At 38.3% G+C, this 16,115-nt stretch overlaps 1 protein-coding gene across 3 annotated transcripts; it reads left to right on the plus strand.

Annotated features, from left to right (window-relative positions):
• The first annotated feature begins 291 nt into the window (after window positions 1–291).
• dnajc12 (DnaJ (Hsp40) homolog, subfamily C, member 12) lies at window positions 292–10,655 on the plus strand. Of its 3 annotated transcripts, none has more exons than XM_061962214.1 (5): window positions 292–570; window positions 3,895–3,973; window positions 4,200–4,339; window positions 4,428–4,563; window positions 9,213–10,655. In XM_061962214.1, exons 1-5 carry the CDS (start codon window positions 493–495, stop codon window positions 9,293–9,295), a joined length of 516 nt encoding a protein of 171 aa, XP_061818198.1. In that variant the 5' UTR covers window positions 292–492; the 3' UTR covers window positions 9,296–10,655. The 3 variants fall into 3 exon arrangements, with proteins under 3 accessions (XP_061818198.1, XP_061818207.1, XP_072772256.1); XM_061962223.1 differs by having other exon boundaries at window positions 4,428–4,481; XM_072916155.1 differs by lacking the exon at window positions 4,200–4,339 and having other exon boundaries at window positions 4,428–4,481.
• Window positions 10,656–16,115: the final 5,460 nt, after the last annotated feature.

Below are 16,115 nucleotides of genomic sequence, written 5' to 3' on the forward strand. Positions count from 1 at the left end.
AAATCACGTGACGTGCTCTCCTCCAGTGGTGGAGCCAGGAACGCCCCTTGCTTCCTACGTCAGCGACATGAAACCATAACAAATAATTGCAGCATTTGAGTACTGTCGGAAAATGTGTGTTTTTGCAATGGTAGTTAAATGTTATGTCCCAAATGTTATCTCATTTTTATCAGCACAAATGCACACATAGACGTTCCATTTTTTTAGTTTGTTATTTACCCGAATGTCCCTTTAAGTTTTGTGACGTCACGCTGGGGCGGAGTCTGTCACTTGAATGCATCACACGTCACATGTAAAAATACAGCTCATGTACCCTTTGGCTGTTAGTATTAGGCAGATTGAAGTTCTCTCCGTTAAGGAAAGTAATAATTCTACATTCTAGAATATTCCCGAGTCGTGAGCTTTGTGGCCAGGGGGCAGCAACAAGTGAGACGGTTAACTGTCATCCATCGTTGCACACAGTTCAAGTAGAAGGAATATCTCATGTGTTAAATGGAGGCTCTTTTGAACTGCAAACCTGAAGATTTGGAAGATTATTACGGCCTATTGGGATGCAATGAATTGTCATCGGTAAGTTGCCCGAGAATGTTTTTATCTAAAAGAAACTAATGCGAAGATGAAATTGTATAGAAGTCAACAGTAAATATAGAATGCACGGTGATAGTTTAATATTAAGGGTACGATGTACCTGAGTTATTGTTAGCAGTTGCACAGTTCAGTGTGTCCGAAAAGGAGTAAGAAGAAGCTAAATGTATTTAATCCATACCAGCCCCTTAATTGTCCTTGTCTCAAGAGTTAGTTATCCTGTGTGCCTGTAGCCAGTTTACCACTTTATTATAGTTAGAACAAGTGTATAACAATGTGTAATAGGTTTGTATAGTTTGTAGAATGTGAAAAAGAATACCCTAATTGTGTGAACACATATAAGATTCTACACTATTCTTGCATCAATTCTTTATTATTATTGTGTGGAATGCTCCAAAGCATTCATATGGTTTTCTACACCAAAATTCATCTATTTATTCAACTTATTATTATTCTTCTCCAGATTTTGGCGCGCTTTACCTACCACATTTTTCGCCCGATTCAAACCGGAATCGCAGGCTTTCCCTTGACAAATTCCAAAAATTCCCAGATTTCCCAGAATTCCAGGTTTTCCGGACCATTTCCACATTTTTCAACCGATTCAAACCATTCCATCTTCAACATATTCCACTCATCCTGGACCTTAGAACTATCATTTTTACAAGTTCAAAACAATTCCAGGAATTCCCAGAATTCCCGTTTTCCAAACCCTTTATTGACCCTTTTTTTTGGCGACTACTCCGTCCACATTTTTCAACCCACTTCAACCGTTCCACCGTCCAAACATTCCTCTTAATCAAGACAAAAAAATAATTCGTTTTTTTAACTCGAAAAATTCCCGGTATTCCAGAAATTCCAGGAATTTCATAATACCATTTCTGAATTAAAAATGTTACTGTTTCAACATTTCTCGACTGTTTTGAAAAGTTCCAACACCAACCGTTCCAACTCATTCAGAACATGTAAGTCTTTTAACATTTTTCAAAAAATTCCCACTTTTTCCGAAATTCCCAAGTTTCCATGAAATTCCCATTGAAATGAATGGGACATTTTTCAAAGTTCCACAACTCCCACATTTTTCATCCGATTCAAATCGTTCCAACTTCAAAATATTCAGCCTGTTCAAAAATGTTCAACAATTTCAAAAAATTCACGGATTTCTAAGAATTCCCAGTTTTCCGGGATATTTTCCCCATTCAAAATGAATTGTCCATTTTTTAAACTTCCACAATTCGCACATTTTTCAACCTATTCAAACCATTCCAACATCAACACATTCAACTTACCAATTAACACTTTCTCAAGTTCCAAACCAAAATCCGTTTTTCCTGGAAATTCAAACTCTTCAACATTCAAACTATTCTTACAGTCATACTAAATTTTATCAGCATTTCAGTTCAACTTCAGCATCGGAGCATTCACACGCAATTATTTCAGGAAGTGCCTCATCTAGTTTTTATTATTATTGTTATTCCGCCACTTTTTGGCTCAGCATAACTTCATACCTGTTCATCTGATTCACACCATTCCAACTTCAAGATGGTCAGCCTATTCAGGAATCGTTGGGACTTTGTCAACATTTTTTTTTTAAATTCCCAGATTTCCTAGAATGCCCAGTTTTCAGGTACATTTTTCCCATTGAAAATAAACGGGCAATTTTGTTTTAACCTTCTGCAATTTCCAAATTTTTCAACCAATTCAAACCCACGCTTTCTGGTAATTGAAACTAGCAAATTTCCAGGTTCCAAAGAAAACATTTTCAAAGTTTTCCATAGTCCTATTTTAACTTTTGCTGGAAGGTTTTCACAGTCCACATTTTTCAACCAATTCCAACCATTCCACCATCAAAACATTTCACATAACCAGGACAACAAAAATAGCGATTTAATATTTCCTAAAAATTCACGGTTTTCCCAAAATTCCAGGAATACCCATTCTCAATTCAAACTGTTAGTACGTCAACATTTTTCAACCGATTCGAAAAATTCCAACACCAAGCCATTCATATAATCTAGAACAATTGTGCTAGAGTTAATATTTTCAGAAGCTAACGATTTTCTCGAAGTTCCCCAAATTCCAGGGAATTTCCATTCGAATGAATGCACGTATTCATAGTTCTACAATGTTAGCATGCTAACATTAGCATACTAGCACTTTATGCTAGCATCTGATTTTTACCTAATTTCATATTTTTTATTTAATATTCATGGATTTTGTTATTCGGTGCCGTCTTAGAAGTATGCTAGTTGTTTGTTACCATATTAATGTTGGCATGTTAACATTAGAACGCTAATGTTTTATGTTAGCATTTTAACAAATGTCATACTTTTCAACTTAATAATCATAGATTTCGTCACTTGGTTCCACCTTAGAAGTATGGCATATATGTCATCACAGACTATAAACCTGCCCCCCGTCCCTGTGACAACAGCATCAGCTTCCTTAACGACCTAAACAACCACTTTGCAAGGTTTGAAGCACTTAACACCACTCCGGCGAGGAAATCCATCCCTCGCCCTGAATCAAATCAAATCAAATCAACTTTATTTATAAAGAAGAGCAGCCGCTCAACCTGGACACAGCGGATGTCCGGAAAACCCTGAGGAGAGTGAACCCCCGGAAAGCAGTGGGACCTGAGGGACCTGATGACATTCCGGACAGGGTGCTTAAGGGATGTGCAGACCAGCTGGCTGGGATTCTCACAGACATCTTCAACACCTCGCTGACGCAGGCTGTGGTACCATTATGTTTTAAGACGGCCACAATCATTCCAGTGCCTAAAAAACCCACAATCTCCTCCCTCAATGATTATCGCCCCGTGGCACTCGCCCCCATCATAATGAAGTGCTTCGAGAGGCTGGTAAAGGAATACATTGTCTCCAGACTTCCCCCCACATGTGACCCGTACCCGTTTGCTTATCGCCCTAACCGCTCCACAGAGGACGCCATCTCCTCTGCACTCCACCTGAGCTTAGAACATCTGGAAGGAAATGACACACACGTGCGGATGTTGTTTCTGGACTTCAGCTCGGCGTTCAACACCATCATCCCGCAGCACTTGGTGAGCAAACTGGCCCCCCTTGGATTCAGTACCCCCCAATGCAACTGGCTGCTTGACTTCCTCACAGACAGACCCGAGTCTGTGAGAGTGGGCGACAAAATCCTTGAGGGACTGAATTAGGAAGAACTGTCATTTGGGTTTTCGCATAGTCCAGGGACAAGCGGTAGAAAATAGATGGATAGTTAGAGGAATATTCTTACATTCAGTTCATACCATTAACAATATTGTAATGCTTTTTTTTCTTACAGACTGGCCAAATTCTCAATGAATACAAAATCAGAGCCTTGGCATGCCACCCAGACAAACACCTAGACAACCCCAAAGCAGGTACTTTTGTTAGACCGCAGTGGCTTGTTTGTGAAATAGTTATTAACATACCAGTTATAGATTTATTTTATTGGACTTCTGTGTTTCCAGATGTGTGATTTGAAACTTGCGTTAGTGTAAATGCAGTATGTGAAGTGAATGCTTTATTGGACAACGTGAAGCTGATGCACATAACAATGTCTGCCCTTATTGTTATACTAGATGTCTTTATTGTCTTTGTGACCAGTGGCTGAATTTCAAAAGCTGCAGGAAGCCAAAGAGGTTTTATGCAATGATGCCAAAAGAACAAACTATGATTTTTGGAAAAGAAGCGGAGTTGCTATCCCATTCCATGACTGGCAAGCTCTAAATGACTCTGTTAAGACTGTGCGTAATGTTTTACTTCAATTCCATTGAAAATAGGAGAATTCAACTTCATTGTATGATATGAAATGGTTATATTTGATGTTTGCAGTCAATGCACTGGGCTATGAGAAAAAAAGAAGAACCAATGTTGGAGGCTGCCAAGGTAGAAACACAAATGACAACTCATGAAGATGACCTTCATTGTGAGCAGGAAGCACCAAAGATGTGTGAAGCAATGCTATCAAGTAATAACCATTCCACCTCTTTTACAGCATGTTATGTGTGATAATGATCCATCCATACATCCATTTTCTACCGTTTGTCCCTTACGGATGTAATGCTAAATTATACAGTGGTGCCTCGATTTTCGTAAGCCCACTTTTCGTATGTTTTGGTTTTCATATGCCATCTCACACAGTTATCATACGGCCAAACATTGCAGTTAAACAAACTAGTCCAGTGCACACGTTCATTACGCGGAATCGAGTACCCAAACAAAAAATCCTATGCGATGTTAACTCAATGTCTTTGAACAATGGATGGTGGTTCTTTTAGATTTGGGACACTATAGAACGATTTGTTTAAGTATCTTTATTATGTGTGTGCGTGGTTTATTTTGTTCATTGAACACACACAGAAATATGAAAAACTCTGTCTGTCTCCTTTCTTTGTGTCAGAGCAAGATCAGTCCAGCAGTGTGTTTCTTGGCCCTTTACTGTAATCTAAGAGGCGTTCAAGTGCACTGCGTTACTGCGTAACTCTGAGGATTGAGCGAATAGATTTTCATACAGCCTGTGCTTTTTCTTTTTTTTTTTTAAGAATTTGCAAATGCCATACCTTAGAAGGTGAGAAATACTATTGACTTACAAAAAAACGTGTAGCGTCTGTTACAATAGTGTGACGACCGGGGCGCATTGTGATGCGGGGTTTCGTTCTCCCAGGATGCAACGGACTTCGGACACAGCGTGAAGGTAAAATAAATGATTTATTTACCGGAATAAATTATACTGGAACAAAGAAAAGGGTGCTCATAGCACATAAGGCAAAAACTAAAAGAGCTAGCATGGGAGCTAGAAGGTAAAAACTAAGGAAGATTAGCGTGGAAGCTAACAGGTACCGAGCCAGAACAAAAGTCGTCAACTGTTGCATGAAAACAAACTACGAAGCAAGAACGAATGACAGGGAGGACAGGCTTAAATAATAATGTCAGTGATGACAAACAGGTGCGTGTCGGGAAACAAACGCGGCAGGTGAAAATAATAAGCAGCCATGGCAACAAACTCAGGTGTACAAAACAGGCACTCAAGGAGTCCAAAACTAACCAAAAACACAAGTATCTTGAAAACGTAAACAAAAAATATGATCCGGGCAGCGGATCATAACAAATAGGATCATAATCAAAAAGGTCAACCAACGAACGAGATTTCTCTATAGAATCTCCTCTCTGGTCAACAAAAGCACCATGAAGATTCTAGCGGGAACTCTCGTCCAACCCTTTTTCGATTACGCATGCACCTCCTGGTACCCTAGCACCTCCAAAACCCTCAAATCTAAACTCCAAACTTCGCAGAACAAGCTAGTTAGATTACTTCTTAACCTCCACCCCAGATCACACCTCACTCCTACCCACTTCTCCAAAGTGGGCTGGCTCAGGGTGGAGGACAGAGTAAAACAACTTGCACTGAGGACTAGTCTATAAAATTACACCTCCCTGATACCGAAGTACATGTCAAACTACTTCCTTAACGTAAATGACCGCCATAACCACAACACCAGGGGGAGTTCCACTAACCACGTTAAACCCAGATTCCGATCTAACAAAGGTCTTAACTCATTCTCTTTCTATGCCACATCAATATGGAATGCACTCCCAACAGTTATAAAAGAAAGGGCATCTCTATCCTCCTTCAAAACCGCACTAAAAGAACACCTCCAGGCAACTACAACCCTAAACTAACACCCTCCCTTCCACATCATACCTCTACGGATTGTAAATTATCAAATGTAAATAATCAAATGTAGACACTTTTTCTTATACTTTCTGATCTCTCTCTCTGTGTCCAATACTTGCTGTAGATATCCTACCAAGTCAGTCCTACACTGTTCCAATGTCCATTTCTCTGATGATGCAATTGTTGATGACTGAAGTGTTGATACCAACCAAACCTAACCAACCCCCCCCCCGTCTATATCCCACACCCCGGATTGTAAATAATGTAAATAATTCAATGTATACACTCTGATAATTATCTTGTGTGATGACTGTATAATGATGATACAGTATCTGTATCATGAATCAATTTAAGTGGACCCCGACTTAAACAAGTTGAAAAACGTATTCGGGTGTTACCATTTGGTGGTCAATTGTACGGAATATGTACTTCACTGTGCAACCTACAAATAAAAGTTTCAATCAATCAATCAATGTAAAGATTCCTAGTTAATTAACTCTTAATGCTCCAGACTACAGGACAGTAAAAACTATTCCAATTGTTTTTTATACTAATTGTATTGATTGATTCCTATTTATTGTATTTATTATTATATGTGCTGTTATATCACCATTGGCTTGTCACTTTGCACTTGTTGTTTTTGCACTAAATGCGCAAACCTAATTTTGTGCACTCACTGTATGTAACATATGGATAATGACAATAGTAATAAACCTCAAACCTTATCGCAGGTTGCAGGGGTTACGGTTGAAGGAACACACAGTTCAGGGAGTGAGACCTGCCAGTGTGCGTAATGCTTGTGTAAAAGAATAACAGTGATGTTAAAGGTCATTTACCCTATTTTATTTGTAATTTATATGTATTTCACATAGTTTGTTGCATGTAAAAGTATAAAAAAATTCTCGATAAATTATGTTTTATGTCACGGTCTGTGTGAACGTTTTGGGTATTTCTTTTCCTTAGGTTTCTATATTTTCTGTCCAAATGTTCTTATTTTGTTAGTGACTCTTCCCGTTTAGCCTTTTTACATTTTACAACTGGTCCGAGCGCTTAGTCACCACCTGCTTCTGATTAGACATCAGGACACACACCTGTGCCTGTTTACCAATCAGGAGTGCACTTAAACCAGTGTTGGCTTCTTTTTTGTTAGCTGTAGCTGCTGTTAATTGGTGTTTTGAGCTTCTCTATGCTTTGCATAGTTATGCTTGTAAGCTTTTCCTCTCTCCTGTGATCCACTCCTGTCATGCAAGTTGGTGCAACCTGCCTCATTAAATGGTTTTATTCTGCAATAAGAATGTAACAATAAATGGTATTAATGATAACCGCCGTAAAACTCTTGACAGTTAGTAATACCGTTTTAAATTAAAACTATGGAAAAAAATGTGACTGGTAACTGCACTTTTATAAACTCAGGTCAAAACAAGAGACATTAACGTCTTTCCCCATTTAGAAGTGACATACTCCAATTTAAAGCAACAGATAATCAATTGTGTACATTGAGTTTACAAGCGGTGCCCTCTTAGTACGGAGTGATCGTTCTTTACTCAGAAGAATACAGGATGGAGGTTTTTTACGTTGAATTCACGGACAGCTGAACAAAGTAGGATGCCAGATTGCCATCAGTGAAGCTTAAGAAACACAGAAATTGCAAAATAGTTGCCTTTCCAAGAGCGTGTCCATGTATTTTAGTTTTTTCAAAAACAAAAAAACTCGGTCAAAATATTAGGGCTGCGAATCTTTGGGTGTCCCACGATTCGATTCAATATTGATTCTTGGGGTCATGATTCGATTATAAATCGATTTTTTCGATTCAACGCGATTCTCGATTCAAAAACGATATTTTTCCGATTCAAAAACGATATTTTTCCGATTCAAAACAATTGTCTATTCATTCAATACATAGGATTTCAGCAGGATCTACCCCAGTCTGCTGACATGCAAGCAGAGTAGTAGCATTTTGTAAAAAGCTTTTATAATTGTAAAGGACAATGTTTTATCAACTGATTGCAATAATGTAAATTTGTTTTAACTATTAAATGAACCAAAAATATGACTTATTTTATCTTTGTGAAAATATTGGACAGTGTGTCGTCAAGCTTATGAGATGGGATGCAAGTGTAAGCCAGTCACACTATTGTTCTTTTTTAATTTTTTTTTATAAATGTCTAATGATAATGTCAATGAGGGATTTTTAATCACTGCTATGCTGAAATTGTTAATAATATTGATACTGTTGTTGATAATATTCATTTTTGTTTCACTACTTTTGGATTGTTCTGTGTCGTGTTTGGATCTCCTCTCAATTGCTCTGTTTATTGCTGTTCTGAGTGTTGCTGGGAATTGGATCGCATTGTTATGGTATTGAAAAAAATAATAATTAATTAATTAAAAAAATAAAATAAAAATAAAAATCGATTTTCGAAAAATGAGAATTGATACTGAATAAGTACAACGTGAGAATCGTGATTTTAATTCGAATCGATTTTTTTCCCACACCCCTATTGTATATGTACTTTTAGTGCACATTCAACAATACTGCGATATTAATGATAGCCGTGCTAATGTTGGTCACAATAACCGCTATATAAAAAAATGTCACATCGTTACATCCTCATTCTGTACGTTGCCTCCCATCTCAACATCCTGGGAATACACCGCAAGCTCAGTCATGCCAAGTCGTGAGTCGTGACATTTTTGTTGTAATATTTTTGAGTGTCTGGGATGGATGGATGGATGGATTAAATTCTTATGGGAACATTTGATTTGGTCTTTGTACAATTTGGAAGGGATCACTGATAAATATTGAGCTAATGCTGCACAGTACAAAAATGACCATTTAGTTTCTATTTTTTAATTGACAATGGGTAACCAAAGCCTCCTGTCACAAGTGATCTGTTCATACATTTAAATTGTTTATACTAACTTTTGTCTTTATTCTCTAGCTGATTACTGCCATCGCCGTTTCCGCTGGGCTGCTGATTCACCATCAAGTCTGCTGCAGAAGTTCAGAAACTATGAAATTTGAATATTTCACATCCTTTTAATATTGTGTACATGAGTGGTCTGGCTGTAATGTAATTCGATGTGTAAAGTGGAAATGTTAGGTGTGGAATCTTACCAGATGTTATGAATATGTTGACTGTTTTGCTGTGATTTTGTGGTCTTCTAAAATGTATTCACTTCCGTCTGCATCATTATCAAAATGCGGGGACCCTTTTCTTGTCCTATTTAGTTTTTGCTGTAAATGACTCGCTGTAAGTTCAATAACACCGTTGACGTGCATTATGTTTTTTATCCAGCTGCTATGTTAACCTCTAAAGGTGTTGTCTGAAAAGCTCTGTGCTTTTCAGAATTGTATGTATTCACAAAATCTAATTTTAAACCAGGAACATTTAATGCTTTACTAATTATAGTTTTCATAAATAACTAACATGTGAAAGCTTAGTTGAAACTAACTCTAACACTACCAAGATTACCTTGGACCTTAGCTATGTGTATATACACTCTCAAAAATAGAGGTATAAGCTAGAGATGTCCAATAATATCGGCCGACCGATAGATGCGTTAAAATGTAATATCGGAAATGATCTGTATCGGTTTTTTAAATTATCGGTATCGTTTAAAAAAAAAAGTTTTTTTATTTTTTATTTTTATTAAATCAACATAAAAAACACAAGATACACTTACAATTAGTGCACCAACCCAAAAAACCTCCCTCCCCCACTCATTCACACAAAAGGGTTGTTTCTTTCTGTTATTAATATTCTGGTTCCTACATTATATATCAATGTATATCAATACAGTCTGCAAGGGATACAGTCCGTAAGCACACATGGTTGTGCGTGCTGCTGGTCCACTAATAGTACTAATCTTTAACAGTTAATTTGACCCATTTTCATTAATTATTAGTTTCTATGTAATTGTTTTTATATTGTTTTACTTTCTTTTTTATTCAAGAAAATGTTTTTAATTTATTCATCTTATTTTATTTTATTACTTTTTTTTAAAAGTACCTTATCTTCACCATACCTGGTTGTCCAAATTAGGCATAATAATGTGTTAGTTCCACGACTGTATGTATCGGTTGATATCGGTATCGGTAATCAAATAGTTGGATGATATTGGGATATCGGATATCGGCAAAAAGCCATTATCGGACATCCCTAGTATAAGCCAACATTTCTGTATAGGTACATTTTGTTCTCTCTGAAGTACAATATTGCTGTGAAGGGGAAATATATTTTAATACTACCAAAAAGGTGGCGGTGACTTCCTTATCCCGCATAAGTACACCATTTAAGAGCTGTGATTGGATACATTCCGAATTTGTCCCACCCGACAAGACTACAGGTAAATTAAATTTGATTAGATTTTGTTTCTGTTAACTTCTTTGTCTCTCATTTATACTTTTACTAACAGGTCACTTACTTGTTTTATTGTCTTAGTCCTACGTGCCTTTGTTTTGATTATTGATCATTTTTACCTGCTGAACTGTATAAAATAAATACATAAATAAAATAAACAGCTTCCAGCCCAGGGCGGCCACGGCTTACTCTGACGCCAGGACTGAATTATGGTTACCGTGAATTGATTTACGTGGACCCCGACTTAAACAAGTTGAAAAACTTATTTGGGTGTTACCATTTGGTCAATTGTACGGAATATATACTGTACTGTGCAATCTACTAATAAACGTTTCAATCAATCAATCAATCAATCAATCAACCAATCAATAAATAACCACGAGAGGTCCCCATACCTCCCGGTGACGTCACTAAAGTGCAAGTAAAAAAAGCAGCATTAGTGAGGGTCTTCCTCGCCGGGTGCGGTGGCGCGCGCCTGTAATCCAAGCCACTGGGAGGCTGAGGTTGGAGGATCGTTTGAGCTCAGGAGTTCTGAGCTGCAGTGGACTATGTCGATCGGGTGTCCGCACTAAGTTCGGTACCGATATGGTGCTCCTGGGGGAGCTCGGGACTACCAGGTCGTCTAAGGAGGGGTGCACCGGCCCAGGTCGGTAACGGAGCAGGTCAAAGCCCCCGTACCGCTCAGTAGTGGGATCGCGCCTGTGAATAGACACTGTAGTGCAGCCTGAGTAATACAGTGGGACACAATCTTTTATACATATTTACATCATACAACACTTATGTTGACAATCTATAGTGTATTTACATCGGACTAATACATTCATACATTTACTTTCCCTCACTAAACACTGTTTTTTGTCTGTCCTACACTGCCTCCTGCTGGAGGAAGTTGGCAATAATAAATACAACATTTTCTGATGAAGCCAAAATGTATGAAGGTTTAAATGTGTTATGGGGCATTAAGTTCATTCTATGTGGCAAAGTTCAAAGGTCATGTGAATGAACATCATGTCTAGTGTTATGTTTGGAACTTGGTGCACGTGGTCCCACTTCTTTAATGAGCTGATGACTACCTGAATAAATTCAACCAGCATGTTTTTTCCCCTCAATGATCGTTTAATTCCTGATGAGCATATTCTAAAATGACAGTTCTATATTTCATATTATTTAGTTAGTGCAAGTCAACTTAGTTTTTTTCAAACATCAGTCCGAAAGTCAATTTGTTTAGAATGTTTGTATCAAAACTTTATGACACATGTTTTCAACTCTTTCAACTGTAAAATATTAAATGTGTAGCTCAAATAAGGATATCAGTACAATCTCATGCTTTTGATATAATATTGTAAACATAATATTTAAATGAACTAATTAGAAGAGGTTTAACAGGGTGGTTTTGAACTGAGTGGACATTTGCTTGACAAACAGAAAACAATTAGTGAAGCTGAGAGAACACACATCATCATTATTAGTTATAGTGTACGCCTGTAAGGTGTTCCTCAGGGGTCTATACTGGGACCAAAATAGTTTACTGTATATACATTATAAATGACATCTGAATAGATACATTTAACCAGCAGGTTTTCTTTTCCTCCATGATTTATACTGCATTCCAAAATGGCAATGCTACATTTCATGTTACCTAGTAAAAAGGTAACTCAGTTTTTTTAACATTGGCCACCATTGAGAACCAAAGTGGATTTATTAAAATGTGCTCATAACTTTACATCCTGGTAACCCGTGTGTGAGATTGTTTCCAACTTGATATGATTATTACACTATTTCATATATAAACTGGAAATGTGTAGCTCAAATAAGGATATGTTGTCTTGCTTTGGATATATTTTAATCATAATACACCAGTCAATAAATTAGAAGAGGTTGAATAAGCGGTAGAAATGGATGGATGGATGATTAGGGTGTCCCTTGTCCCTTTTGGGATGGCGGGGGGTGCTGGAGCCTATCTCAGCTGCATTGGGGCGGAAGGTGGCGTACACCCTGGACAAGTCGCCACCTCATCACAGGGCCAACACAGATAGACAGACAACATTCACACTCACATTCACTCACTAGGGCCAATTTAGTGTACTGAGACCAAGATAGTTTATGTCATAAATGACATTGAATGGCCTCAAAAGATGTTATGTTCAAATAAATATTTCAGTAATTTGGTGAACCGTGGACTCATGCATTGATGTTGTTCTGTGAGGACTCTTAAAATGGCTGTGATGATTGACAAGCAGTTAGTATTAGCTTGAGAAATTAAAACTCCAGTGGTTGTTTGTGTGTGTACTGTAAGTGAAAAACACACCAAAATACTTTGTTATTATTGTTTGCAAATGACACCATTGCATACTGTTCAGGAGCTAAGAGAATGTTTTAATACTATTTTGCAATTACCAAGAAGATATGAAAAAAACAATGCAAATTGACGATGTTGACACCGCAAGGATGTATGAGCACACATTTATATAGTGCTAAAATAGATGATACAATGAGGTGGAAAATAATGTGCATGGCAAGAAATCCACAAATAAAGGATAAGCGGTAGAAAATGGATACATCAAATATTTATATGAGCTCTATTTATTATTTAATCTTACCATATTCATATCAGTACTGACATAAGAGTCTTTATAAGCACATATCAAACATTCTTAAAGTTTTGGACTTATTGGTGTTTCATTGACCAATGCACGTTTGAAAAAAGTTCACTTTCACTAACTCATTAACATAAATGTAGCAATATCCATCCATCCATCCATCCATTTTCTACCGCTTATTCCCTTCGGGGTCGCGGGGGGCGCTGGAGCCTATCTCAGCTACAATCGGGCGGAAGGCGGTGTACACCCTGGACAAGTCGCCACCTCATCGCAGGGCCAACACAGATATCACACTCACATTCACACACTAGGGCCAATTTAGTGTTGCCAATCAACCTATCATATACATCATAAATTAAAAACAAATCTTTGATCATCCATGACATACTTAAACCTTCATACCTTTAAAACTCTATTATGCAAAGCCAACGCCATTTTATCAACACCCAGAACGGATTTGTAAATCATTCTATTCTGTTTTTATTTATGATTTACACAAACAAAGTGTGAATGTGAGTGTGAATGTTGTCTGTCTATCTGTATTGGCCCTGCGATGAAGCGGTGACTTGTCCAGGGTGTACCCCGCCTTCCGCCCATGTGCAGCTGAGATAGGCTCCAGCACCCCCCGCGACCCCGAAAGGGACAAGCGGTATACAATGGATGGATGGGCTACCTCTTAGCCTTCATCAGAAAATGTTATATTTCGTATGTCACTCAGCTTTCTCTCATGTTCCCTTCATCTGTATGTGCGTATTATGTTGCCAACTTCCTCCAACAGGAGGCAGTGTAGGACAGACAAAAAGCAGTGTTTAGTGAGGGAAAGTAAATGTATGAATGCATTAGTGTGATGTAAATACATTATAGATTGTCAATATACGTGTTGTATGATGTAAATATGTATAAAAGATTGTGTCACGCTGTATTACTCAGGCTGCACTACAGTGTCTATTCACAGGCGCGATCCCACTACTGAGCGGTACGAGGGTTTTGACCTGCTCCGTTACCGACCTGGGCCGGTGCACCCCTCCTTAGACGACCTGGTAGTCCCGAGCTCCCCCAGGAGCACCATATCGGTACCGAACTTAGTGCGGACACCCGATCGACATAGTCCACTGCAGCTCAGAACTCCTGAGCTCAAACGATCCTCCAACCTCAGCCTCCCAGTGGCTTGGATTACAGGCGCGCGCCACCGCACCCGGCAAGGAAGACCCTCACTAATGCTGCTTTTTTCACTTGCACCATAGTGACGTCATTGGGAGGTATGGCGACTTGTAGGATAGGATAGACTTTTGTTTATCTCACAATGGGGAAATTATGTGGTTTCAGTGCAGATTTTTACTTACAGTAATACAAGTAAAATGTAAAGAAAAACAAAAGGGTATAAATAATACATATTGCGCACTAACAATTTCACTATGTATAAATAAATGATAAAACAAAAAGAGTATCTTAGTACACTGAGCGAAAGTTTTTGCACAGTAAGAAAAAAAACAGATCACAGTTGAGTAAATATTTCCCACCAAACCTCTTTCTGAAGTTCTTTATGTTGTGATGACAACAAAATGATTCTGATTTCTTGTGCGATACATTCTTGGTAGTAGCGTCATGTTTTTTAGCACAATCCAAGATCATTTGCTACAATATTTAACATCAGCATAGCCAATAGAGACGTAATATCTTTGCCAATAATACAGCGGACATCATGTAAGTATGACGCTTTATGTGCAAGTCCTCATGGGAAATGTGGTCATCTTCTGGCAAAACACTACTGCTTTGGTCCACTGGCGCCGACAACTTCTATTATTGCATTTCCCACTATGGTACTCTTGACCTTAGAACTTTGCAACTTTGCAAACTTTATACTCCATAATAAACTTAAACCTTTGCCTTCATCAGACAATGTTGTATTTTTGATGTTCCTTCACCTGTATGTGTTATGTTCAATAAACATACTTTTTGATGTGATAATATACAAACCCCGTTTCCATATGAGTTGGGAAATTGTGTTAGATGTAAATATAAACAGAATACAATCATTTGCAAATCCTTCTCAACCCATATTCAATTGAATGCACTACAAAGACAAGATATTTGATGTTCAAACTCATAAACTTTTATTTTTTTATTTTTTGCAAATAATAATTAACTTAGAATTTCATGGCTGCAACACGTGCCAAAGTAGTTGGGAAAGGGCATGTTCACCACTGTGTTACACCACCTTTTCTTTTAACAACCATTGGGAACTGAGGAAACTAATTATTGAAGCTTTGAAAGTGGAATTATTTCCCATTCTTGTTTTATGTAGAGCTTCAGTCGTTCAACAGTCCGGGGTCTCTGCTGTCGTATTTTGCGCTTCATAATGCGCCACACATTTTTCGATGGGAGACAGGTCTGGACTGCAGGCGAGCCAGGAAAGTACCCGCACTCTTTTTTTTACGATGCCACGCTGTTGTAACACGTGCTGAATGTGGCTTGGCATTGTCTTGCTGAAATAAGCAGGGGCGTCCATGAAAAAGACGGCGCTTAGATGGCAGCATATGTTGTTCCAAAACCTGTATGTACCTTTCAGCATTAATGGTGCCTTCACAGATGTGTAAGTTACCCATGCCTTGGGCACTAATGCACCCCCATACCATCACAGATGCTGGCTTTTGAACTTTGCGTCGATAACAGTCTGGATGGTTCGCTTCCCCTTTGGTCCGGATGACACGATGTCGAATATTTCCAAAAACAATTTGAAATGTGGACTCGTCAGACCACAGAACACTTTTCCACTTTGCATGAGTCCATCTTAGATGATCTTGGGCCCAGAGAAGCCGGCGGCGTTTCTGGATGTTGTTGATAAATGGCTTTCGCGTTGCACAGTAGAGCTTCAACTTGC

Source organism: Nerophis lumbriciformis, linkage group LG02 (genome assembly GCF_033978685.3).
Source record: "Nerophis lumbriciformis linkage group LG02, RoL_Nlum_v2.1, whole genome shotgun sequence".
NCBI classification, from domain to species: domain Eukaryota; kingdom Metazoa; phylum Chordata; class Actinopteri; order Syngnathiformes; family Syngnathidae; genus Nerophis; species Nerophis lumbriciformis.

What these genes read in the sequence shown, in the direction of transcription:
- dnajc12 (XM_061962214.1), top strand. Translation starts at nt 493, where the DNA reads ATGGAGGCTCTTTTGAACTGCAAACCTGAAGATTTGGAAGATTATTAC. An exon ending in GATGCAATGAATTGTCATCG is followed by an intron (nt 571 to 3,894) that starts GTAAGTTGCCCG and finishes TTTTTCTTACAG; the next exon opens with ACTGGCCAAATTCTCAATGA. An exon ending in TAAATGACTCTGTTAAGACT is followed by an intron (nt 4,340 to 4,427) that starts GTGCGTAATGTT and finishes TGATGTTTGCAG; the next exon opens with TCAATGCACTGGGCTATGAG.